General features: G+C 42.0%; 2 protein-coding genes across 4 annotated transcripts in view; both read left to right on the forward strand.

Annotated features, from left to right (window-relative positions):
• Positions 1-5790: 5790 nt before the first annotated feature.
• Positions 5791-17829, forward strand: LOC310758025 (ovomucoid-like). Of its 3 annotated transcripts, none has more exons than XM_083603975.1 (4): positions 5791-5910; positions 14854-14882; positions 16141-16250; positions 17596-17829. In XM_083603975.1, exons 1-4 carry the CDS (start codon positions 5856-5858, stop codon positions 17648-17650), a joined length of 249 nt encoding a protein of 82 aa, XP_083460101.1. In that variant the 5' UTR covers positions 5791-5855; the 3' UTR covers positions 17651-17829. The 3 variants fall into 3 exon arrangements, with proteins under 3 accessions (XP_083460101.1, XP_083460100.1, XP_083460099.1); XM_083603974.1 differs by lacking the exons at positions 14854-14882; positions 16141-16250; positions 17596-17829 and adding exons at positions 6799-6827; positions 7544-7653; positions 8951-9174; XM_083603973.1 differs by lacking the exon at positions 5791-5910 and adding an exon at positions 13763-13965.
• Positions 17830-25371: 7542 nt separating this feature from the next.
• The window catches only part of LOC310758023 (ovomucoid-like), a 29198-nt gene continuing 26828 nt past the window's right edge, over positions 25372-27741 (forward strand). Inside the window, exon 1 of the mRNA XM_083603971.1 lies at positions 25372-25499. Within this exon, the coding sequence (XP_083460097.1) occupies positions 25445-25499 (55 nt within the window). The 5' untranslated portion in view covers positions 25372-25444. The remainder of the gene's footprint in view (positions 25500-27741) is intronic.

The raw sequence follows: 27741 nt of genomic DNA on the forward strand, positions 1-27741 counted from the left end.
GTATCTTCCTTATGTTTGTCTCCTTTAATACTATAATGAAGAAGGAGAAGAGTCTGAATGTTCTTTCAAAGATTCCCACTTCTCAACCCTGTGAATGCATAGTTTGGTCAGATGTTCACACAAACATGATCCAGTATGACATTATGGTTCTCAGCTCAGCTGCTGCCTTTGTGAATGGGTCTGCAAGACAGAAAGATTGTATCCTTTTGTCCTTCCCTTGGCCAGGTGGGAGCAGGGCAAGCTACGCCTGAGCGTTTTTTGGAGTCAAGCTGACAGGAAGAGGAGGCTGAGGGCATCTTCTGGTGCTGGGGGTTCTCCTAAAAAATTCCCTACAAGTGGAGAGCAGTGAATTTAGGAAACCTTTAGAGTTAACCTGTATCTTCTTTACCTATGCTCACTTTGCCAACACAATCTGCCAGCCCTGCATGGAAGCCCACCAGCGGCTCATTAAAATCCCTAGTTTAGCTGCTTGGCTGGGACTTCAGAAACAAGCAGCTTGTGAAGCCCAAGCCCACACAGTTAACAGGTAGTGTTCAGCTTGGTCGGGATCCCATGTATAAGCCTGTGCCCGTTGCTCTGTCCCAGCTTCTGCCAACCTAGCAGTTTGAAAGCACGCCAGGTCAAATAGATAAATATGTACTGTTGCGGCGGGAAAGTAAACAGCATTTCTGTGTGCTCTGGCTTCCATCATGGTATTCCATTGTGCCAGAAGCAGTTTAGTCATGCTGGCCACATGACCTGGAAAGCTGTCTGTGGACAAACGCCAGCTCCCTCAACCTGAAGCAAAATGAGCTCCGCACACCATAGTCACCTTTGACTGGACTTAACTGTCTAGGAGTCCTCTACCTTTTTACCTTTACCTTTTTATAAGTCTGTGCCACACTCACTAAGGCCTAAAATGTTTCACATTGCCTGCATGTGTTGAAAAGGCTAGAATTGGGAGGTCCAGTATGTAACAGAAAAGATGAATCCTATGATGGGATCACTGTGATCACCATGGGGAAAATTGGATTATATGGTACGTTTGGGGGTGAGAAGAGTCTGAGCCTGTAGCCTATGCAATGATTTCCTCCCCTCATTTTCAGGGGCTTTCAGGTGTCCTAGTTGAATAAATTCCACGAGTCCTTTCCTTAATTCATGTTGTTGACTTGATGGGGTTGCAAATCACCTTTCTTCATGAAGCTCAATATAATCAATTGTTATCAATCATAAGAACGGGATCATCTTGGGTAATCACTTCTGAACTCAGTGGTGAACTTTGGTCTTTAAAATTTCAGGCCAAAATTTGGCACCCCCACCCCACCTCTCGCCTTCCATTCTGCTCAATTCAGTACAATATAGTTGTGAACCTCTGCAGCTCCCTCTAGTGTCAGCATCCAGTGCAGTGGAATCACCTACACTGTCCAAAATCCGCCTCTAAATTAGGATGAAAAATCACAGACAACGGGAAATGGATTCAGAAGATATGGAGCTGGATGTGGATTAATGAATATACAATACGTAAATAACTATGGAATATTGTTTTAACATATGACCACAGCGGAGAGGCTCTTGTGTGAACAAGGACAAAAGGATTTATTTTTCAACATGGCGGAATCGTTGATGACATTTATTGAAATTAATAATTGGAGAACCCCTTTTGAACTTTTTATGTGGAAGAGAAAATGAATGAATTTGAGATGTCTGGGTCTGAAGATGGGGAAAATATAACTTGGCAGAAGGAGGAGCAGCTGGATGTCACACTGGAGTAAATACTTTGAATGTTCTCTTTAAATGTAACTAACAGAGAATCGGATGTCGTTTTTTTACTTCTCTTTCTTTTTTCATTTTTTTTCCTTCCTTCTTTCACTCTTTTATTTTTAACTTTCTTTCTTCTATTTCTTCTCTCCCCCCCACCCCATTTCCCCTTTATTCTTTTTATTTGATGTTCTCTACTCTAAGTCACTATTGGAATTATACACACATGAAGGTGATGGATGGTTGGTGAAGGCAGGGAAGGGTAGAGTTTTACTGTTCAGTCTACCAATGCTTGCAATCCCATTGAAATAACCGATATTTCAAATATTGTATTAACAGTGTGAAATCCCATTGATTTCTCTCGTTGTTTTTTTTCAGTTGATTAACAAGAGAGGTTTTTTTGCACCATTGAGCGGGTTAGAAATAAAACTTCTGATATACTGAAAGATGCTTATCTGAGAAGAAACAAAGAACCAGAGAGAACACCGCAAATACACCTACGTATTATCTACATAGCAGAGGTAGTTATTCAACTGTAAATACAGCTCCAGACAGGCAAGCAGTTCCAGTAGGGCTGTTGGGTGTTTACAGTGGTACCTCGGGTTAAGTACTTAATTCGTTCTGGAGGTCCGTTCTTAACCTGAAACTGTTCTTAACCTGAGGTACCACTTTAGCTAATGGGCCCTCCCGCTGCTGCCGCACGATTTCTGTTCTCATCCTGAAGCAAAGTTCTTAACCCGAGGTACTATTTCTGGGTTAGCAGAGTCTGTAACCTGAAGCGTCTGTAACCTGAAGCGTCTGTAACCCGAGGTACCACTGTATATGTGGATGTGCAGATCCCTATCACAGGTCCTAATCTAGACATTCCTGTTGTTGCAAAGTAACCCACAGGTTGAAATTCTCTGTCAGCAAGAATGAAAAGGCATGAAAAAAAGAGAAAAACACTTGAGCTGCACCAATGGTTTTGCTGACCAGCTTCTGGTGTCAGTCTTTCTTGTAGAAGGTCTTGGAAGCGACAACTCTGCAAGCAAAACCCCCAAGTGGGGATGAGAGAGACATTCCATTCATTTGGCATGTAATGGCAAGCGGACCTGTTTGACGTTTTCCACAGCAAGATGTGAACCAAAAAAACAGCCATCTTTTGAAATTCACACTTCTCTGAATTTTTCAGCTCGGTTCTCCTGCCAAGTAATGTGTATTAAAAAAATACATATTTTAGAGTAAAGTACACATATAAATTCACATATTCATGAAAGTAACAGTAAAAATGCATTATAGCTGGAGCAACGGCATGCAAAAAATGGGCCTTTGGGGAGAAATTCACACTAAAATGCTGGTGAAATTTTGTGCAGATTTATTTATTTCTTTATTTGCAAACTTATGGGAAATGTGGGAAACTGATCTTAAGAATGGGAAAACGAAGGTGAGGGCGCTGATGCCCCCTGCCAAATCCCTCTGCCTGCTGGATGAAGTGACCATCCCTGCACACCAGTCATCCTGCATGTATTGGTACATATATGCACTCTCTGCAAAATAACCATGCCTAGTACTAAGGGGATATTGGGGGAAAAACTGCTCCTGCTTTTTAAATGTATTTATTTTTCTAATTAAAATAAGTAACTTCAATGGAGCTCCAATGCGAATCAGAAATGGGCAGCGTGGTATTAGGTGCAGATTGCCCACTGTAGAAGCAACAGCAGCATTGACATAATTTTGATGCCATTTATTCTGACACCATCAACCATGGTATCCTCCTGGACCAGCTCCAGGCAGTGGAGGGCCTTGGAGTCCCAAATTTTGAGGCCCCCGCCTACCTTTCACCTTCCATTCTATATCCCAGTTGCAACGACTCCTGAGGCACCCCAGAGACTCCCTGCCCAGTGCGACCAAACTGGTCACGCTCCTCTAAGTCTGCCTCTGCTCCAGGCAATGGGAATTGGGGGCACTGTATTACAGTGGTCCTGATCCTATCTTCAGGACCAAGTCCTGAGAATAGCTTTGGGACACTGTTTGGGGGGCCATCTTGTGGCTACATTATGGAGTGCTTATTTCCAATGCTATTTAATATCTACATGAATCCATTGGGAGAGGTCAATAGGAGTTTCGGAGTGAGGTGCCATCAGTATGCTGACGACACTTAGTTCTACTTTGCCACAACATCTGAATCCAGAGAGGCTGTACAGTACCTGGGCCATTGCCTGGAAGCAGTGGTGAAATGGATGAATAAAATCAAGCTGAGCTTGAAACCTAGCAAGATGGATGCACTGTGGGTAAGTAGTCCCCATGTCCAAGAAATTGGTCAATTGCCTATCCTGGATGAGGAACCAGGCAGAGTTCAAGATGTTCCCATTAGCATATAAAGACCTTAACAACTTGGGACCAGTTTACCTACAAGATCGCCTAACCCCCAGAGTCAGCACACCCAGATTGGAGAAATGAAACAGACAGCACCCCCTACAGGCCCCTCGCTTGCCCCACCGCTGCCAGAGAAGCAAATCCAGGCAACTTCATGATTGTAATGGTGGATTTGTCAGCCTCTTAGTGCTCTTCCAAGCAGTTAGATCTAACCTCTCTCCCATGCATATAAGGAAGTCTTTGTGGCCTTGATGACGAACTCTCCCAGTTTCAAGAAATATTTGCATATGGAAATGGAATATTACAGAGGACTGCAGTGTCCTGTACCAATTTCAACAGTTTCCTTTTAGTGCACAATTCAAGAAACATTTGGCAACCAGCCAGTTAGCAAATAGTACATGGAACAGCTTATTGTCTCAAACATAAGTCATAGCAAAGATAACAGATATTTTCAAAGTGAATCAATAAAAATGAATTAAAAGACAGTAACATTCTCAGTTAACTTTATTGCATGTATCACGTGGGTTTCTAGAGAAGGGTGATATCATTTCATTGCTGCTAAAGTAAATACAGCTCCATATCTGCTGGACCCACTGCCAGCATCCAGAAGTGCCACACTGGGTGGGCCAGAGCTGTGGGGCTGCCCTCCTGCCACTGCAGCCACTGGAACTTACCTGAAGTAAGCATTATTATTTTCTGATGCAAAGATCAGACAAAATACCTGACACTTTTAAAAAGAAGGGCAATGCAACCAGCACTCTCCAAAATCACCGAACTGTTGAGTCCCATTTACAATTGTGAGACAGCCGAGAAATGTGACGTCTGTCCTTAAAAGTATCAAGGATTTGCCTTGCCACTGCAATCTCAATAGAATGAATATGCCACTTCAAGGAGAATCTCCAAGGAAAAATGGGGGAGATATTGTTGGGGCAATACTCTGAGCATCGGAAGTGTGGTTTAATCAGAACATAAGAATAGCGCTGGTGGATCATGCCCATGTCTCATCTGTCCCAGGATCCTGTTCTCACAGCTGACAACCAGATGCCTATGGGATGTCTGCAAGCAGGACCTGAGGGCAAAAACACTGGACCCACCTGCTGTTTTCCCAGTAACTTGTATTCAGAAGAAAATGGCCTCAAACAATGGAAATCCAAGATGCTCACGCCATACATTCATAGCTTGTTTTCTCCTATCAAGCAAATCTTGTTTTCTCTGTGCTTGTTTTCCACTTCTGTGGTTTTAATCAATTAAAAATAATAAGTGTTTGACGTATATAATGTGTTTGTATTGCTTTCTGGGACAACAATACCTCTTTTATTTTATGGCTTACATGCTGAACGAGTAAGGCTCCTTTGTTTTTCTTTATACTAAAACAATTGCCTATGATCAAAAGAATCCCAACATTTCTAAAACTGTTTTGTTTGTACCTCATTTCTTGTGACCTGCATCAGCAATGTCATCATCACACCAGAAGGCTGTATTTTTTAAGGAACCGGTTGCCAAATGTTTATTGCATGCACGTGGAATGTGCATTGAAAGGGAAACCATTAAAATTGGTACAAGACATTGCAGTCCTCTGTAATCACATTTTCATGTGTAAAGATTTCTCAAAAATTGGGAGATTTCATCATCAAGGCTGCAGAAACTTCCATAAATACATGGAAGAGATACGAGACCTCATCCGTAACCAGTGGAATCTGAAAAGCGTCTACTGCTTGGAAAAGCACTAAGAGGCCAACAGATCCAAACCCACCAGCAAAATCATGAAGCCAAGCAGCTTTCTCCTCCTCACTCTGATGGTCTTCTTTTTGTACTCAGGTGAGTAATATTTCAGATTGCAAAATTTCTCTTTCTCGGAGAGGTGTAGGGACCAAAGAATCCATGGACTATTCATGTCTTCAGATGAGTGTAGGGAGGCTCCACCTGTGTTGACTAAATCCAGTTAAAATCTCATTGCAAACTATTGTGTTTGCTGGTTTAAACCTTACGGAAGGAGGGGACATTGTTGTTAAGCATAGGGACCCTGGGGGCAGGGACACACATCTCCCCAAAACACATACACACTTGAGCCTTCCCACATTCTTTTGGGCACTGAAGCATGTCTGTTCTCAAGGTTCCTCCTATATGAAATGATACATGCCAGGAAGAACCAGAATGAATGTCTTCCTATGTGAGATTTACTCTATCAAATAAAGATGCTGTTCATCAGGGCTCTACATTGCACACAGCGCCCACCACTTTTCACACAATAGGAGCCTTTTTGAAAGCTGAAGCTCAAAACACTAATGCCCCCTGAAGCTACCATGTACCCTCTTTTCTTCATGGTCTCCTTGTGGCACTTGTGACATAAAAAGTGGACCTAGCCATGATTCTAAACATGCAAAGCACCACAGCCAGGCATTCAAGGGAAATCAACAGAACTGGGTCCCAGTTAGTTATGGACTAAACCAGTATATACAGTTATTTGTATTTAGTGTAGTTAACGGACTGAACCATTTCCCATTGATTTGATTGTCTTCCTATCCATGCTCAGTGGCATTTGAAGGAAATTGCATATTGCCAAGGCACTTTTTAGGATAACATAGGATGTACAAGATACAGTGCACCCCACTTTTCAGTTCCTAGAAATAAATGTTATCAAATGGACTATTATGCAGCATATGGATTTGCAAAATAATTTTCACATTTTCTGTGTTTTGCATCTAGATGTTGTTGTTAAAGCATCTTTTGAAAAGGTAAGTGGGAAATCATTTATTATTATGATAGAACATGGAAGTAGCATGGAGTTAAGATAAGTGAATTTATACTTCTTTTGGAATTTTAAAATATTCTCTGTGTGTGTGTGTGTGTGTGTGTCAATTTTTAAAATAGAATTTAAAATACAGGGAACAAAAACACATCAACACAAATATAACATACAAGAGCTGGGTTTTTACCCAGGATTTCACATCTCTAATCCCACCCCTTTAAAAAAGTTGGTGGTATTATTATTAGTTCCAGTTGCTACCCACAATTTATAAGAGAGTCCCAGCTTGTGTTCTGTAGTAGCCTACTGGGGTTATTCTGTTATTACTAGACAGACCGCCCAACCTTGCAGGCATATTATTTGGCCACTGTCTTAAGAATCCAGGCACTCACTGTGTGTTTTTTTAAAGTATTTATTTGCAAAAACAACCGTTAAATGTGTCTAGCATGAAACCCCTAGAGCTGCTCACTCGCAATTTGGCAAGATTAATCTTCTCTGAGGGGACTACCATGTCTGCAAATTTTGTTTCACAGCATGAACAAATTTGTACCTGTTCTAACCCTGCAATATTTTAAACTTTAAGGTGTCTTGCATGAAATCCCTGGCACTGACGATCTATAATTTGACAGGTGTAAGTGCCCACAATGGGTAGTCCAAAGGTTAAGTTGGGAGGACCTTTAAAACTGTTGTGTCCTTCGTCTTCAGAAATATTGCGAAGGGTATCCAAACCCAATATGCACCTTGGAGTACCAGCCCCACTGCGGTTCTGATGGCGTGACCTATGGCAACAAGTGTCTCTTCTGCAATGCATATATGTGAGTATATCATGGAATCATAGAGTTGGAAGGGACCCTGAGAGTCATGTAGTCCAACCTCATGCAGTGCAGGAATCTTTTTTTCCCCCCTGACATCTTTGTTGGAAGTTAAAAAGTACATGATTATATTTGCAATAAGCATGGTGAGATGTAAATAAAAAAACAGAAAAGAAAAAGAGAATCAGCACCCATGTAGAAGGAAAGTCAAGCAGGGGGACACCCCTCCCCTGGGCAGTGCAGGAATCATTTTGCACAATGTGGCATTCTAAGCCATGGCCCTGAGTTTTGTGTTGCTTATGAGGCCCAAAGGAACATGGTGAGCAGAGCTAATCTGTAGGTAGCTCTGAATTTGAAGATGGAGTGGATTGGGAGGGCTATTCACATGCACCACCCTCCTGACACTCTTATTGCTCCCGCTAAGAGTGATGGGGGGGGCAGGGGAAATATGCCCAGAAGGGCTCTATCGCCATCCCACCAGGCCAGACACAACGCAAAAGGTAGTAGGGTTGGCCCAGAAGAAAAATAACCAAAAAAGCCATCAGGGAATTAGGGGATAAAGGTAAAGGGACCCCTGACCATTAGGTCCAGTTGTGACCGACTCTGGGGTTGCAGCGTTCATTTTGCTTTATTGACCGAGGGAGCCGGCGTACAGCTTCTGGGTCATGTGGCCAGCATGACTAAGCCGCTTCTGGTGAACCAGAGCAGTGCACGGAAACGCCGTTTACTTTCCCGCCGGAGTATTTATCTACTTGCACTCTGACGTGCTTTTGAACTGCTAGGTTGGCAGGAGCTGGGACCGAGCAACGGGAGCTCACCCCGTTTGAACCGCCGACCTTCTGATCGGCAAGTCCTAGGCTCTGTGGTTTAACCCACAGCGCCACCCACGTCCCACAATTAGGGGATAGTAAGAACATTATTATGAAGGCCTACATTACAAACGCCTGCACTAGGTGTTTCCTTAATATGGATCTTGGAACTGCTCTAGGTAAAAGTCTGAACATTTGCTCCTAGAGAAATTTGACACTGATGTACGATGAAGGTGGGAGAAGGGGGATCTTCTACAAATGGTACACCTGAAAAGAATATTGTTCTCTCTTGCTCTATATTGGCTAGGCTGACAGGAAGCTGTTTTCCAGGGTCTCAGACAGGATTCCTCCTCAGCCCTTTCCCATCCCAAAGACAAAGAGCAATGATGGCATAAGCTTTCCCACCTATATAGTATTTCTCTTTCAGGAGTTATAATGAAAGCTTCATCTTATGAATTCTCATATTTATTTACTTCTTTTTTTCTCATCAGCGAAAGTGGAAGAAATTTGAAACTGAAATACTATGGAGAATGCAAAAAAGCTTAAGATGCACATGACTATGAAACATCTACAAAAGAAGTCCCATTTCTCTTTAAGCTTCACTCATTGCATCACCACCAAAAAATCCATTCTTCTCTTTGCTTATCCCCTGTGAGCCAGTGAATATCTCGCAACATCTTGATTCGGTTTATCAATAAATAAGCTCAGCAACATTATCAAACTCTCCATACATTTATTTGTGTATTATCTATTCTTAAAAATATTATATGATTTGGGCAAGAGATTGGTCTTGAAGTTTGTTACTAATAACGCACAATCAGGGAACTGAGTCAAACAATCAGCAGAATCTTCTCCCTTTCGACTATGACATTTCTGAGTTCTGGCACTTCTATTAATTATTTCAGCAATTCCTTTCCATCTTTCTCTATTTTCTTTCATATAATTATCTTAACTTATTATATTTACTTTGTATCTAATTTAACACCTAAAAGTGTATTATGTTGATTCTGATAACATTCCGTTTGGATTATTATCAGTTAGCACTAATAGACACATGGCACGAGACAACTGAAGAAGCCCAGAAAACTGTGCTCAGGGAGTGTGCTATCTGCCAACCCCAACAAATTGGCCCCAGCGGGGGCAAAACAGCAGCCTCTCAACTGCATGGACTGCTAGGGCAAAACGGGGATAGAATGCTGGCACCCTGTTTTCTTTATTATATGCTGCTTCATCAGCACCTCACAGCTACTGGGAACAACGTTGAACTTATCCTTTTCTATAATCTTCTTGAACTTATTTAAAAAACAAGAAAAAATGAAAAACTGAGTCAAGAATTTGTAAGAACCTAGAAAATCTGATACTGCAAGTTCAGTTTATTTTAGGTAGTTTGTAAGTTTTCATGGCACTTTGTAAGTAATTGTCTCTTTCTCACATATTTGATAAATGGTGTAAAATTATATTTGAACCCCTGTGTGAATATTTGTCGCCAACGTGCTGTACGAGTTGCACTACCACTGTGTTCTGTAGTAGCCTAGTGGGGTTATTCTGTTATTACTAGACAGACCACCCAACCTTGCAGGCATATTATTTAGCCACTGTCTTATGAATTCAGGCACTCACTGTGTTTTTCTCTTAAAGAAGTATTTATTTGCAAAAACCACTCTTAAATGTGTCAAGCATGAAACCCCTGGAGCTGCCCACTCGCAATTTGACAGGATTAATTTTCTCATGTTTGCAATTTTTGTTTTGCAGCGTGAAAAACTTTGTACCTGTTCTAACGCTGCAATATTTTAAACTTTAAGGTGTCTTGCATGAAATCCCTGGTACTGACGATCTATAATTTGGCAGGTTTCAGCCCCCACAATGGGGCCTTACCATGACACCAAATCACATGCCCCAAGTGGGAACTTAGGATGAATACAGAACAACTTTATCGCACAATTCACTGCTTGCCAGAATGATAAATCAGCATTTCCTGTGCTTGAATGCATAATATAACCTTAATATAACACTTGGCGTACTGTCATTTGCAAGCCTCATCTTTGCCTCATTCTTAATCATGTCATATTCACAAAGCCCTTGCAGTCCAAAAGTTAAGTTGGGAGGACCATTAAAAGTGTTGTGTCTTTCATCTTCAGAAATATTGCAAAGGGTATCCAAAACCAGTATGCACCAGGGAGCTTAATCCCCACTGTGGTTCTGATGGCAAGACCTATGACAACCAGTGTCTCTTCTGCAATGCATATATGTGAGTATATCAAAGAATCATGCAGTTGGAAGGAACTCCAAGAATCATGTAGTCCAACCTCCTGGAGTGCAGGAATCATCCCCCCCCCCAGACATCTTTGTTGGAAGTTAAAAAGTACATGATTATATTTTCACTAAGCATGGTGAGATGTAAATAAAAGAATGGAAATAAAAAGAGAACCAGCACCCATGTAGAAGGAAAGTCAAGCAGGGGGACACCCCTCCCCTGGGCAGTGCAGGAATCATTTTGCACAATGTGGCATTCTAAGCCATGGCCCTGAGTTTTGTGTTGCTTATGAGGCCCAAAGGAACATGGTGAGCAGAGCTAATCTGTAGGTAGCTCTGAATTTGAAGATGGAGTGGGTTGGGAGGGCTAATCACATGCACCACCCTCCTGACACTCTTATTGCTCCTGCTAAGAGTGTTGGGGGGGGCAGGGGAAATATGCCCAGAAGGGCTCTATCGCCATCCCACCAGGCCAGACACAACCCAAAAGGTAGTAGGGTTGGCCCAGAAGAAAAATAACCAAAAAAGCCATCAGGGAATTAGGGGATAGTAAGAACATTATAATGAAGGCCAGCATTACAAAGGCCTACACTAGGTGTTTCCTTAATGTGGATCTTGGAATTACTCTAGGTAAATGTCTGAACATTTACCCCTGGAGTAGTTTGACTCAGATGTACAATGAAGGTGGGCGAAGTGGGATTTTCCATAAATGGTAGACCTGAAAAGAATATTGGTCCCTCTTGCTCAATATTGGCTAGGTTGACAGGAAGGAGTTTTCCAGGGCCTCAGACAGGATTCTTCCTCAGCCCTTGCCTGCCACAAGACACATAGCAATGATGGCATAAGCTTCCCCACCTATAAAGTATTTATCTTTAAGGATTTATAATGAAAGTTGCATCTTATGAATTCTCATATTTATTTACTTCTTTTGTTCATCATCAGCAAAAGTGGAAGAAAGCTGAAACTGAAATACTTAGGAAACTGCATATGACCATGAAACATCTACAAAAGAAATCCCTTTTCTCATTGCATCACCACCAAAAAATCCATTCTTCTCTTTGCTTATCCTCTGTGAGCCTGTGAATATCTTGCAACATCTTAATTCGGTTTATCAATAAATAAGCTCAGCAACTTTATCAAACTCTCCATACATACATTTATTTGTGTATTATCTATTCTTAAAAATATTATATGATTTGGGCAAGAGATCAGTCTTGAAGTTTGTTACTAATAACGCACAATCAGGGAACTGAGTCAAACAATCAGCAGAATCTTCTCCCTTTCGAGTATGACGTTTCTGAGTTCTGGCAATTGAGTTCTGCAGATTAAACCCCCCCCCCCAAAAAAAACACACCTGTACACAGCCAGGTGATTAGTTAGACTCTGAGACTAGGACCCACCCCCCTGTCATAATACCTTTCTTTTCTTTTCTATTGATTTTTAGTAGAAGAAAATAAAAAAGAGACAGAGAAATAAGAGAAAAGTAAACTTTGAAAAGTCAGTTGCCATCATATGAATTGATGTATGCCATTCAAGTGGGTACCCAGCTAAAACATTGTGCCAGCAGAAGAATTAATGTTAATGCAATGGGATTTCTCTCCTCCTTGCTTTCCCCACCTGGGTTTCATACTGTGTTGCCTATGTTGCTCTGGTGGATTTGGGAAATCCCTAGGGCAGGTTAGGCTATGCAGAGGAGGAGGAGAGAGAAGGGGAGACCGTTCTGCTGCACAAGGGGAACGTAAGAAGCAGCTGCTGGATCAGGCCAATGGCCCACCAGATCCATCATCCTGTTCTGCATATGCCCAGTTGCTCAGTTCGTTCAGGACTTCTCTGAGAGGCAGCAGCCATCTTGTTTTAGTGAGAGAGAAAAGCAGAAGAGCTCCTCACTTTCACAGGTATTGTTCCACAAGGAAATCTCAACAGAGCAGAGAAAATAGTGTCCGCCCATCAGCCTTTGCCACTGGAAGGCAACTCAACTGCTCATCAGAATATCCGCTTATGGCAGGGAAAGGCAGGAAGTACCCCCATGTTGTGCAAACATCTGATAAAGTGTCAGGCTTCAATCCTATTCGCTCTTCCTTGAAAGCAAATCCTTACTTCATAAGGCTTAATGCTTAGGATCAGGAGAAGTGCCTCTGAGGGAAAAAGTGGGACATAGCTCTGCCAAGATTTGGAACCCTCAATACTCTCCGAACCCAAGGTCCAGACTTTCTCCTGCGAGATTCTTGTTTCCAATATTGGCCAAGATGTATCATGTAAAACACATACAAACATATAAGGGATATTGGGCAGAGAACTGCTGGTCTGGTGAATGGAGAGGGGATGTTGGTGTGGACTATACATGGGTGGCTAATAAGCAAAGGCATAAGGGTTGGAGAGAGATGCTGCGGTGGTTAGGAAGGAGATGAGACAGAATTAATGCCTCACAATTGTAGGTGCGACTCGTTAGCTCTATAGTTTTGCTGAATGATGGTTGCATCATCCTTCTTTTTAGAAGTATCAAGATCTTTCCAAACCACTATGATCTCAATAGAATGAATATTGTTACCAAAGTCAAGTGCCTGCCCCTTTCTCTGCCAAGTGGTAGCAACACTTCTGTGGTTTTCAAATAATTAAAGATAATAGGTGCGTTTGACGTATATAACGTATTTGTATTGCTTTCTTGGACAACCTTTACAATAACTCTTTTATTTTATAGCTTACATGTTGAACCAGTAAGGCTCTTTCCATGGGTTTTCCTGATAGCTACCTCTAAACTCCCCACCCCCGTAATATTTATATCTGAAATCAGTGTTGGCTAGGAGTACATGTAATAAATTATTTTTTGGCAAATACTATATGACATGCAATTTATCACCGGAGTCTTTATTTCAGCCTTGTTTTGGTTGATTGTCAAGACAAGCTACTTTGCATGCAACTTCCTAAGCTACTGGTTACCACATATCTCTTGCATGTCCCTAGTTTCTGCAGAGGAAGGGAACTGTTATGCATGGTATATTACATTGCTGCCCTCTGTAATGTCCTATTTCCACATGTAAATATTTCTTGAGACTGGGAGATTTCATCATTGGTGCCACAATGACGTCTATATATTTAGGGCAGGAGTCCAGACTTCACTGCAGCCAGAGAAATCTGAGAAGGATCTACTGCTTGGAAAAACACTAAGCGGCAGACAGAACTAAACTCACCAGCATCATCATGAAGCCAGGCAGCTTTTTCCTCCTCACTCTGATGGTCTTCTTTTTGTACTCAGGTGAGTAATATTTCAGATTGCAAAATTTCTCTTTCTCAGAGAGGTGTAGGGACCAAAGAATCCATGGACTATTCATGCCTTCAGATGAGTGTAGGAAGGCTCCACCTGTAGTGGCTAAATCCAGTTAAAATCTCCTTGCAAACCATGGTGTTCGCTGTCTGAAAGCGAAAGGAAGGAGGAGACATTGTGGTCAAACATAGGGACACGAAGGACAGGGACACACATCCCCCCAAAACACACACACACTTGTACCTTTCTCTCATTCTTTTGAACACTGAAACATGTCTGTTCTCAAGGTTCCTCCTATATGAAATTATACATGGCAGGAAGAGCCAGAATGAATGTCTTCCTATGTGAGATTTACTCTATCAAATAAAGATGCTGTACATCAGGGCTCTACATTGCACACAGCGCCCACCACTTTTCACACAATAGGAGCCTTTTTGAAAACGGAGGCTTGAAATATTAATGCCCCCTGAAGCTACCATATACCCTCCTTTCTTCATGGTCTCCTTGTGGCACTTGTGACATAAAAAGTGGACCTAGCCATGATTCTAAACATGCAAAGCACCACAGCCAGGCATTCAAGGGAAATCAACAGAACTGGGTCACAGTTAGATATGGACTAAACCAGTATATACAGTTATTTGTATTTAGTGTAGTTAACGGACTGAACCATTTCCCATTGATTTGATTGTCTTCCTATCCATGCTCAGTGGCATTTGAAGGAAATTGCATATTGCCAAGGCACTTTTAGGATAACATAGGATGTACAAGATACAATGCATCCCACTTTTCAGTTCCTAGAAATAAATGTTATCAAATGGACTATTATGCAGCATATGGATTTGCTAAATCATTTTCACATTTTCTGTGTTTTGCATCTAGATGTTGTTGTTAAAGCAACATGGGAAGCGGTAAGTGGGAAATCATTTATTCTTATGATAGAACATGGAAGTAGCATGGAGTTAAGATAAGTGAATTTATATTTCTTGTGGAATTTTAAATTATTCTCTGTGTGTGTGTGTGTATGTGTCAATTTTTAAAATAGAATTTATAATACAGGCAACAAAAACACATCAACACAAATATAACATACAAGTGCTGGATTTTCCCCATGATTTCACATCTCTAGTCCCATCCCTTTTTTTAAAAAAAGGCGGTGGAATTATTATTATTAGTTCCAGTTGCTACCCACAATTTGTAAGAAAGTCTCAGCTTGTGTTCTGTAGTAGCCTACTGGGGTTATTCTGTTATTACTAGACACTCACTGTGTGTTTTTTAAAAGTATTTATTTGCAAAAAACAACTGTTAAGTGTGTCTAGCATGAAACCCCTGGAGCTGCCCACTCACAATCTGGCAGGATTACCGTATTTTTCGCCCTATAGAACGCAATTTTCCCCCTCCAAAAATGAAGGGGAAATCTGTGTGCGTCCTATGGGGCGAATGCAGGGTTTCGCTGAAGCTTGGAGTTCCCGCAGGGCTCCCTAGGCTGCAGATAGCAGCCTGCTGCACGGAGCGCGGGGAGCGCTGAAGCAGAGCGCCCTGCACTTCGGGCAGACATCAGGCAGCCCCACAAGCTCGGGGGACAGCGGGGAGGCGCAGCGCCGCCATCCCGCTGTTCCCCGACCTGGTTTGGATTCCCCGACCTGGTTTTGGGGGGAAAATAAAGGGAAATTTTTTCCCCTTTATTTCCCCCCCCCAAAAAAAACTAGGTGCGTCCTATGGACCGGTGCGTCCTATGGGACGAAAAATACGGTAATCTTCCCTGAAGGGACTACCATGTCTGCAAATTTTGTTTGGCAGTGTGAAAAACTTTGTACCTGTTCTAACCCTGCAATATTTTAAACTTTAAAGGTGTCTTGCATGAAATCCCTGGCACCGACAATCTATAATTTGACAAGTTTAAGCATCCACAATGGGGCCTTACCATGTCACCGAATCACATGCCCCAAGAGGGAACTTGGGATGAATAGAGAACAACATTATCACACAATTCCCTGCTTGCCAGGACGATGAATCAGCATTTCCTGTGCTTGAATGCATAACTGAATATAACACTTGGTGTATTCCTCATTTGTGCCTCATTATTAGGCATGTCATAATCAGAAAGGCCTTGCAGTCCAAAGGTTAAGTGGGGAGGACCTCTAAAACTGTTGTATCCTTCATCTTCAGGAATATTGCAAAGGGCATCCAAACCCAGCATGCATCTTCGAGAAACGTCCCCACTGCGGTTCTGATGGCGAGACCTATGGCAACCAGTGTGACTTCTGCAATGCATATTTGTGAGTATATCATAGAATAATGCAGTTGGAAAGGACCCCGAGAGTCATGTAGTCCAACCTCCTGGAGTGCAGGAATCTTTTTTTTCCTCTCATACATCTTTGTTGGAAGTTAAAAAGTACATGATTATATTTTCACTAAGCATGGTGAGATGTAAATAAACGAAATAAAAAGAAATTGAGAATCAGCACCCATGTAGAAGGGAAAGTCAAGCGGGGGGGCACCCCCCCGGGCAGTGCTGGAATCATTTTGCACAATGTGGGGTTCTAGCCCATGGCCCTGAGTTTTGTCTTGTTCATGAGGCCCAAAGGAACATGGTGAGCAGAGCTAATCTGTAGGTAGCCCTGAATTTGCAGATGGAGTGGCTTGGGAGGGCTATTCACATGCACCACCCTCCTGACACTCTTGTTGCTGCTGCTAAGAGCGATCCAGGGGGATGGGGAGGGGAAATAGGCCCAAATGGGCTCCATCTGTTAGAATATTCCATTCCATCTTAAGAGGAACAGGTATGACTGTTGTGTGTCACATGCCTGTTTACACTCCAGCACAGCTTGCTGCGAACTTCCGTTTGTGTGTAGCTATCGCTTAAGCTGCTTGCTTTTGGACATGAAGGGGAGAAGACATGTTTTTCCTTTTGTCCTGATGTATGCTTAATAAACTGCTTGTAAATATGCTTTACAAAGCCTCTCCCTCCCGCTTCTGTTGTGCGTTTACTCTGCTGAGTTGCGTGCCCAGCTTCTGAACTTCTGAAGCTCTGGGTCACAGATTCATGCTGCACAAAGGACTGGAGTTCGACCGGCATGTTGGCCTGTGAGCTAAGGCCAGCTGGGTGCTTGCCAATTGCCCCCGATTCCTTAGGAGCATCCCAACACTATCGCCATCCCACATGGCCAGACACAACGCAAAAAGTAGTAGGGTTGGCCCAGAAGAAAAACAACAAAAATCCTCATCCTTGGGTAATAAGAACATTATTCTGAAGGTAACAAAGGCCTACACTAGGTGTTTCCTTAATGTGGATCTTGAAATTGCACTAGGTAAAAGTCTGAACATTTGCTGCTAGAGAGGTTTGACACAGATGTACGATGAAGGCGGGAGAAGGGGAATCTTCCATAAATGGTAGACCTGAAAAGTGCATTAGTCCTTCTTGCTCAATATTGGCTAGGTTGACGGGAAGTAGTTTTCCAGGGTCTCTGACAGGATTCTTCCTCAGCCCTTTCCCGTCCGCAAGACACATAGCAATTATGGCATGAGCTTACCCACCTATATAGTATTTCTCTTTAAGGAGTTATAATGAAAGTTGCACCTTACGATTTCTCATACTTATTTACTTCTTTTTCTCCTCATCAGCAAAAGTGGAAGAAATTTGAAACTGGAATACTTCGGAAAATGCATGGCACCTTAAGATGCACAAGACTACGAAACATCTACAAAAGAAAACCCATTTCTCTTTAAGCTTCACTCATCGCATCACCACAAAAAAAAAAATCCATTCTTCTCTTTGCTTATCCTCTGTGAGCCAGTGAATATCTTGCAACATCTTGATTCGGTTTATCAATAAATAAGCTCAGCAACATTATCAAACTCTCCATACATTTATTTGTGTATTATCTATTCTTAAAAATATTATATGATTTGGGCAAGAGATCGGTCTAATAACGCACAATCAGGGAACTGAGTCAAACAATCAGCAGAATCTTCTCCCTTTCGACTATGACATTTCTGAGTTCTGGCAATTGAGTTCTGCAGATTTAAAAAAACCCCCCAAAAAACCTGTACACAGCCAGGTGATTACTTAGACACTGAGACTAGGACCCCACACCCTGTCATAATACCTTTCTCTTTTTTTCTATTGATTTTTAATAGAAGAAAATAAAAAACAGAGAAATAAGAGAAAAGTACACATTGAAAATTCAGTTGCCATCATATGAATTGATGTATGCCATTCAAGTGGGTACCCAGCTACATCATTGTGCCAGCGCAAGAATTAATGTTAATGCAATGGGATTTCTCTCCTCCTTGTTTTCCCCACCTGGGTGTCTCACTGTGTCACCTATGTTGCTCTGCTGGATTTGGGAAATCCCTAGGGCAGGTTAGGCTATGCAGAGGAGGAGAGAGAGAAGGGGAGAGCATTCTGCTGCACAAGGGGAACGTAAGAAGCAGCTGCTGGATCAGGCCAATGGCCCACCTGATCCATCATCCTGTTCTGCATATGCCCAGTTGCCAAGTTCATTCAGGATATCTCTGAGAGGCAGCAGCCATCTTGTTTTAGTGAGAGAGAAAAGCAGAAGAGCTCCTCACTTTCACAGGTATTGTTCCACAAGGAAATCTCAACAGAGCAGAGAAAACAGTGTCCGCCCATCAGCCTTTTCCACTGGAAGGCAACTCAACTGCTCATCAGAATATCCGCTTATGGCAGGGAATGGCAGGAAGTACCCCCGTGTTGTGCAAACATCTGATAAAGTGTCAGGCTTCAATCCTATTCGCTCTTCCTTGAAAGAGAATCCTTACTTCATAAGGCTTACTGCGGAGTAAAAATGCATAGGATCAGGAGAAGTGCCTCTGAGGGACAAGGTGGGACATAGCTCTGCCAAGATTTGGAACCCTCAATACTCTCCGAACCCAAGGTCCAGATTTCTTCAGTCAGCTTCTTGTTTCCAAAATTGGCCAAGATGTATCATGTAAAACACACCCAAACATATAAGGGAAATTGGGCAGAGAACTGCTAGTGTGGTGAATGGAGAGGTGATGCTGGTGTGGACTATACATGGGTGGCTAATAAGCAAAGGCATAAGGGCTGGAGAGAGATGCTGCAGTGATTAGGAAGGAGATGAAGCAGAATTCACGCCTCAAAATTAAAATAGGTGCGACTCCTTAGTTCTATAGTTTTGCTGAATGATGGTTGCATCATCCTTCTTTTTAGAAGTATCAAGATCTTTCCAAACCACTATGATCTCAATAGAATGAATATTGTTACCAAAGTCGAGTGCCTGCCCCTTTCTCTGCCAAGTGGTGGCAACAGGCCATGGTGTCCCAGGCGCCCACACAGGGTATGTGTTTCTTTGGAGAATTGAGGATGCAACGGAGACTGTTGTGGCTTTAAGAAACAAATTTCTTAAGCTATATACACCTTCAATCTGCATGGAGGGAGTCCAGATCTTACAATTATGGCCATTTCAAGAGGCACTTGTACCCTACAGCAGCAAAGGCAGCCTTCAGACAGCCTTTAGACAGCCTTCCCAAGATGGATTCCAGCTCTTCCTCCTGCTTCTTCTTCCCAGCATCCTTTGCTTCCAGACTCCCTTTTCCTGTCACCTTAAACATACACTCCATCACCTTGTTAACATCCCCATCATAGATTCCTCCTTGTTGGCCCATCAACACCTTTTCTCATATTAACAGGTTTGCTCTCTGCTAAGCCAACCAGGCTGGTTTGGATAAGACAGTCCAGGAATTCTCTGTCTGGCACAGCCTTGCAGCTTGTATTTTAATCCATATCCCAATTAATCAAAATCCTAGCATATATTCATTTCTAGGGTTTTTTGGGGGTGTCCCCCTTTAAATCTATGGCAATATGCTACTTCAAAGAGAATCAGAAAAATGGGGAAGGTGACCTTGGGTGAATACTCTGAGCATCAGAAGAACACAAAAATAGCGCTGGTGGATCATGCCCATGTCTCTTCTGTCCCATTTAAAGGAAATTGCATATTACCATAGCACATTATAGATGCACTTTTAGGATAACAAAGGGTACAATGCACCTCACTTTTCAGTTCCTAGAAATAAATGTTATCAAATGGACTATTATGCAGCATATGGATTTGCGAAATAATTTTCACATTTTCTGTGTTTTGCATCTAGATGTTGTTGTTAAAGCATCATTTGAAGAGGTAAGTGGGAAATCATTTATTCTTATGATAGAACATGGAAGTAGCATGGAGTTAAGATAAGTGAATTTATATTTCTTGTGGAATTTTTAATTATTCTGTGTGTGTGTGTGTGTGTGTGTGTGAGAGAGAGAGAGAGAGAGAGAGAGAGAGAGAGAGAGAGAGAGAGAGAGAGAAAGTTGGGTTTTTCCCATGGTTTCACATCTCTAGTCCCATCCCTTTTAAAAAAAAGTCGGTGGTATTATTATTAGTTCCAGTTGCTACCCACAATTTGTAAGAAAGTCTCAGTTTGTGTTTTGTCGTACTACTAGAAAAATGCAACCTGTGTCATTAATAAAATAGTGCAACTCGTACAGCACGTTGGCGACAAATATTCACACAGTTGTTCAAAAATAATTTTACACCATTTGTCAAATATGTGAGAAAGAGACAATTACTTATAAAGTGCCATGAAAACTTACAAACTACCTAAAATAAAGTGAACTTGCAATATCAGATTTTACTAGGTTCTTACAAATTCTTGACTCTTTTTTTTGTATTTTCTTGTTTTTCAAATAAGTTCAAGAAGATTCAAGAAAAGGACAAGTTCAGCGTTGTTCCCAGTAGCTGTGAGGTCCTGATGAAGCAGCGTATAATAAAGAAGACAGGGCCAATTCATTGGGGTTGGTGGATAGCACACTCCCTGAATATTAAAACATTACAGCCAGTAGGATTAAATTCCGAATTAGATCTTTCAGTTTTCATTTAATTACAGCAATGGGTATTGAAATGTGTATCTGGATGTGAAATGTATGAGATGTAAGTATTAATAGTATCATGTCCAGCCTCTACTCCACCACCTCACCTCTCTACTAATGTAAAACACCTGTTCAAAAACCTAGAATGAGAGAATGTAATCAAACAGGGCTACCTTGCTAAACTATTCAGTCTTGTATGCTTAAGCCAAGAAATTGTCTCTTCAGAGATATGTAAGTACATAATTATGAACTTTTGCATGAAAATTGATTCTTTCTATATAGTGGGAGAAATTATATTTACTTTGTATCTAATTTAACACCTAGAAGTGTATTATGTTGATTCTTATAAGATTCCGTTTGGATTATTATCAGTTAGCATTAATAGACACATGGCACGAGACAACTGAAGAAGCCCAGAAAACTGTGCTCAGGGAGTGTGCTATCTGCCAACCCCAACAAATTGACCCCAGCGGGGGCAAAACAGCAGCCTCTCAACTGCATGGACTGCTAGGGCAAAACGGGGATAGAACGCTGGAACCCTGTCTTCGTTATTATACGCTGCTTCATCAGCACCTCACAGCTACTGGGAACAATGTTGAACTTGCCCTTTTCTTGAATCTTCTTGAACTTATTTGAAAAACAAGAAAAAACGAAAAACTGAGTCAAGAATTTGTAAGAACCTAGAAAATCTGATATTGCAAGTTTACTTTATTTTAGGTAGTTTGTAAGTTTTCGTGGCACTTTGTAAGTAATTGTCTCTTTCTCACATATTTCATAAATGGTGTAAAATTATTTTTGAACACCTGTGTGAATATTTGTTGCCAACGTGCTGTACAAGTTGCACTACCACTGTGTTCTGTAGTAGCCTAGTGAGGTTATTCTGTTATTACTAGACAGACCACCCAACCTTGCAGGCATATTACTTAGCCACTGTCTTATGAATCTAGGCACTCATTGTGTTTTTCTCTTAAAGAAGTATTTATTTGCAAAAACCACTGTTAAATGTGTCAAGCATGAAACCCCTGGAGCTACCCACTCGCAATTTGACACGATTAATTTTCTCATGTTTGCAATTTTTGTTTTGCAGCGTGAAAAACTTTTTACTGTTCTAACCCTGCAATATTTTAAACATTAAGGTATATTGCATGAAATCCCTGGCACTGACGATCTATAATTTGACAAGTTTAAGCACCCACAATGGGGCCTTACCATGTCACCGAATCACATGCTCCAAATGGGAACTTAGGATGAATACAGAACAACTTTATCACACAATTCACTGCTTGCCAGAATGATAAATCAGCATTTCCTGTGCTTGAATGCATAATATAACCTTAATATAACACTTGGCGTACTGTCATTTGCAAGCCTCATCTTTGCCTCATTCTTAATCATGTCATATTCACAAAGCCCTTGCAGTCCAAAAGTTAAGTTGGGAGGACCATTAAAAGTGTTGTGTCCTTCATCCTCAGAAATATTGCGAAGGGTATCCAAAACCAGTATGCACCAGGGAGCTTAATCCCCACTGTGGTTCTGATGGCAAGACCTATGACAACCAGTGTCTCTTCTGCAATGCATATATGTGAGTATATCAAAGAATCATGCAGTTGGAAGGAACTCCAAGAATCATGTAGTCCAACCTCCTGGAGTGCAGGAATCATCCCCCCCCCCCCAGACATCTTTGCTGGAAGTTAAAAAGTACATGATCATAGTTGCACTAAGCATGGTGAGATGTAAACAAAAGAACTGAAAAGAAAAAGAGAATCAGCACCCATGTAGAAGGGAAAGTCAAGTGGAGGGAAACCCCTCTCCTGAGTTATGTGTTGCTTATGAAGCCCAAAGGAACATGGTGAGCAGAGCTAATTTGTTGGTAGCCCTGAATTTGAAGATGGAGTGGGTTGGGAGGGCTATTCACATGCACCACCCTCCTGACACTCTTGTTACTGCTGCTAAGAGTGATCCAGGGGGACGGGGAGGGGAAATATGCCCAAATGGGCTCTATCGCCATCCCACCAGGCCAGACTCAACGCAAAAGGTAGTAGGGTTGGCCCAGAAGAAAAATAACCAAAAAAGCCATCAGGGAATTAGGGGATAGTAAGAACATTATTCTGAAGGTAACAAAGGCCTACACTAGGTGTTTCCTTAATGTGGATGTTGGAATTGCTCTAGGTAAATGTCTGAACGTTTACCCCTGGAGTAGTTTGACTCAGATTTACAATGAAGGCGGGCAAAGGGGAATCTTCCACAAATGGTAGACCTGAAAAGAATATTGGTCCCTCTTGCTCAATATTGGCTAGGCTGTCAGAATGCAGTTTTCCAGGGTCTCAGACAGGATTCTTCCTCGGCCCTTTCCCATCCCCAAGACACATAGCAATGATGGCCTAAGCTTTCCCATCTATATAGTATTTCTCTTTCAGGAGTTATAATGAAAGGTGCATCTTATGAATTCTCATATTTATTTACTTCTTTTTTTCTCATTAGCAAAAGTGGAAAAGCTGAAACTGAAATACTTAGGAAGATGTACAAGTCTATGAAACACCTGCAAAAGAAGTCCCATTTCTCTTTAAGCTTCACTCATCGCATCATCACAAAAAAAATCCATTCTTCTCTTTGCTTATCCTCTGTGAGCCAGTGAATATCTTGCAACATCTTAATTCGGTTTATCAATAAATAAGCTCAGCAACATTATCAAACCCTCCATACATTTATTTGTGTATTATCTATTCTTAAAATTATTATATGATTTGGGCAAGAGATCAGTCTTGAAGTTTGTTACTAATAACGCACAATCAGGGAACTGAGTCAAGCAATCAGCAGAATCTTCTCCCTTTCTACTTTTACATTTCTGACTTCTGGCAATTGAGTTCTGCAGATTAAAAAAACACCTGCAGAGAGCAAGGTGATTAGTTAGACACTGAGGCTAAATCCCATCCCCTTGCCATGATACATTTCTTTGCTTTTCTATTGATTTTTAATCGAAGCAAATTAAAAAAAACACCAGACAGAGTTATAAGAGAAAAATACACATAGTAAATCAATTACCATAATATAAATTGATATATGCCATACAATTGGGTACCCAGCTACATCATTGTGCCAGCAGAAGACTTAATGTTAATGCAATGGGATTTCTCTCCTGCTTGCTTTCCCTACCTGGGTGTCTCACTGTGTCACCTATGTTGCTCTGCTGGATTTGGGAAATCCCTAGGGCAGGTTAGGCTATGCAGAGGAGGAGGAGAGAGAAGGGGAGACCATTCTGCTGCCCAAGGGGAACGTAAGAAGCAGCTGCTGGATCAGGCCAATGGCCCACCAGATCCATCATCCTGTTCTGCATATGCCCAGTTGCCCAGTTCATTAGGACTTCTCTTAGAGGCAGCAACCATCTTGTTTTAGTGAGAGAGAAAGGCAGAAGAGCTCCTCAATTTCACAGGTATTATTCCACAAGGAAATCTCAACAGAGCAGAGAAAATAGTGTCCGCCCATCAGCCTTTTCCACTGGAAGGCAACTCAACTGCTCATCAGAATATCCGCTTATGGCAGGGAAAGGCAGGAAGTACCCCCATGTTGTGCAAACATCTGATAAAGTGTCATACTTCAATCCTATTCGCTCTTCCTTGAAAGAGAATCCTTACTTCATAAGGCTTACTGCTGAGTAAAAATGCATAGGATCAGGGGAAGCTCCTTTGAGCGACAAAGTGGGACATAGCTCTGCCAAGATTTGGAACCCTCCAAACTCTCCAGACCCAGGTCCAGACTTTCTCCTGCCAGCTTCTTGTTTCCAAAATTGGCCAAGATGTGGGATCATGCCCATGTCTCTTCTGTCCTGGCATCCTGTTCTCACAGCTGACAACCAGATACCTATGGGATGCCTGCAAGCAGGACCTGAGGGCAAAAACACTGGACCCACCTGCTGTTTTCCCAGTAACTTGTATTCAGAAGAAAATGGCCTCAAACAATGGAAATCCAAGATGCTCACGCCATACATTCATGGCTTGTTTTCTCCTATCAAGCAAACCTTGTTTTCTCTATGCTTGTTTTCCACTTCTGTGGTTTTAAACAATTAAAGATAATAAGTGTGCTTGACATATATAATGTGTTTGTATTGCTTTCTGGGACAACAATACCTCTTTTATTTTATGACTTACATGCTGAACAAGTAAGGCTCCTTTGTTTTTCTTTGTGCTAAAATGATTGCCTTTGGTCAAAAGAATCCCAGAATTTCTAAAACTGTTTTGTTTGTACCTCATTTTTTGTGACCTGTAACAGCAATGTCATCATTGCATCAGAAGCCGTATTTCCTAAGGAACTGGTTGCCAAATATTTCTTGCACACACGGGGAATGTGCACTTAAGGGGAACCATTAAAACTGGCAGAAAACATTACAGTCCTGTATAATCACATTTGCATGTGTAAATATTTCTCAGAAATTGGGAGTTTTCATCATCAAGGCTGCAGAAACTTCCATAAATACATGGAAGAGATGCCATACCTCATCGTAACCAGTGGAATCTGAAAAGCATCTACTGCTTGGAAAAGCACTAAGAGGCCAACAGATCCAAACCCACCAGCAAAATCATGAAGCCAAGCAGCTTTCTCCTCCTCACTCTGATGGTCTTCTTTTTGTACTCAGGTGAGTCGTATTTCATATTGCAAAAGTTCTCTTTCTTGGAGAGGTGTAGGGACCAAACAGTCCAAAGACTATTCATGTCTTCAGATGAGTGTAGGAAGGCTCCACCTGTGTTAATTAAATCCAGTTAAAATCTCCCTGCATACCTTGGTATTCGATGTCTGAAAGCTAAATGAAGGAGAGGACATTGGTCAAACATAGGGACACACATCCCCCCAAAACACACACCCACTTGAGCCTTTCCCACATTCATTTGAATACTGAAACATGTCTATTCTCAAGGTTCCTCCTACATGAAATGATAAATGTCAGGAAGAACCAGAATGAATGTCTTGCCATGTGAGATTCACAATCCATCAGGGCTCTTCATTCCAGATAGTGCCCAGCACTTTCCACCCAATAGGAACCTCTTTGTGAGGTGAGACTTCAAACATTAATGCCCCCTAAAGCTACTACCACCACACACCATGCTTCCTTCACAATCTCTACATGGCTCTTGTAAGATAAATAGTAGACTTGGGAACAATTCTAAACACACAAGGCACCACAGTTGGGTATGCCACTGAAATAAAAAAGTGGTACCCAGTTAGCTAGTAAATGAATCAGTATATTCAGTTATTCCTATTTAACTGATTACACCATTTTCCATTGATTTGATTATCTTCTAATCCATGCCCTGTGACATTTAAAGTAAATTGCATATTTCCAAGCCACATTATGGGTGCACTTTCAGTATAACAAAGGATGTAGAAGATGTTGTTGTTGTTTAGTCGTGTCCGACTCTTCGTGACCCCATGGACCAGAGCACGCCAGGCACTTCTGTCTTCCACTGCTTCCCGCAGTTTGGTCAAACTCATGCTGGTAGCTTCAAGAACACTATCCAACCATCTCGTCCTCTGTCGTCCCCTTCTCCTTGTGCCCTCCATCTTTCCCAGCATCAGGGTCTTTTCCAGGGAGTCTTCTCTTCTCATGAGGTGGCCAAAGTATTGGAGCCTCAGCTTCACGATCTGTCCTTCCAGTGAGCACTCAGGGCTGATTTCCTTAAGAATGAATAGGTTTGATCTTCTTGCAGTCCATGGGACTCTCAAGAGTCTCCTCCAGCACCATAATTCAAAAGCATCAATTCTTCAGCAATCAGCCGTCTTTATGGTCCAGCTCTCACTTCCATACATCACTACTGGGAAAACCATAGCTTTTACTATACGGACCTTTGTTGGCAAGGTGATGTCTCTGCTTTTTAAGATGCTGTCTAGGTTTGTCATTGCTTTTCTCCCAAGAAGCAGGCGTCTTTTAATTTCGTGGCTGCTGTCACCATCTGCAGTGATCATGGAGCCCAAGAAAGTAAAATCTCTCACTGCCTCCATTTCTTCCCCTTCTATTTGCCAGGAGGTGATGGGCCCAGTGGCCATGATCTTCGTTTTTTTTATGTTGAGCTTCAGACCATATTTTGCACTCTCCTCTTTCACCCTCATTAAAAGGTTCTTTAGTTCCTCCTCAGTTTCTGCCATCAAGGTTGTGTCATCAGCATATCTGAGGTTGTTGATATTTCTTCCGGCAATCTTAATTCCGGCTAGGGATGTAGAAGATACAATGCTCATTTTTTGTTCCTAGAAATAACTGTTCTAATATGAACTGTTATTCAATATACGGATTTTCTTTATAACTTTACATTTTCTGTCTTTTGCTTCTAGATGTTGCTGTTAAAGCATCCTGGGAAGCGGTAAGTGCCAAATATTATGATAGCGTTAGGAAAATATTCTTTAAGAAACAAATAAAAGTTCCTTGAAGCTTTAAAAAGGGTTCCAGAATTTTGTTTAGTGTGTGCGAGCGGCACTCTAGGCTTGATTGGTGCCAGCTGGAGGTACAAATAAAGGGAGGATGTTGAAGGTTGCAATTTCCACATGAGGAAAGCACACACACTGTCTGTGCTGGTCCTGGGGGCTAACCGAGAGGTGAGGTCCGAGTCCAGTCCGAGGTCAATGGTGCAAAATGAAGGCAGTCCATAGAAGTCGAAGCTGGTTGCAGGGCAGGGCGTCGGATGAGGTCAGGAGCTCCGGCAGGGAAGCAGGGCAGGGATCAGGCTGCTACTGACAACCAACAATGTTGCTCCCTCAACTTGGGACTGGGGCTGGCTGGCTTTTATCTCCCCCCGAGGCATAGGGTGGCCCCAATCCACAGGTGACTTGCCTCTCCTGGCCTGGAGGCAAGCACTCCTCCTGAGGGAACTTAGTTCCCTCCGCCTCTC

This window comes from Podarcis filfolensis (genome assembly GCF_964270895.1).
Source record: "Podarcis filfolensis genome assembly, chromosome: 2".
Classification (NCBI taxonomy): Eukaryota; Metazoa; Chordata; class Lepidosauria; order Squamata; family Lacertidae; genus Podarcis; species Podarcis filfolensis.

Coding starts and splice junctions, on each gene's coding strand:
- LOC310758025 (XM_083603975.1), top strand. CDS start 5,856: ATGAAGCCAAGCAGCTTTCTCCTCCTCACTCTGATGGTCTTCTTTTTG. Junction 5,911..14,853: donor GGTCTTCTTTTTGTACTCAG/GTGAGTAATATT, acceptor TTTTGCATCTAG/ATGTTGTTGTTAAAGCAACA. Junction 14,883..16,140: donor TTAAAGCAACATGGGAAGCG/GTAAGTGGGAAA, acceptor CTTCATCTTCAG/GAATATTGCAAAGGGCATCC.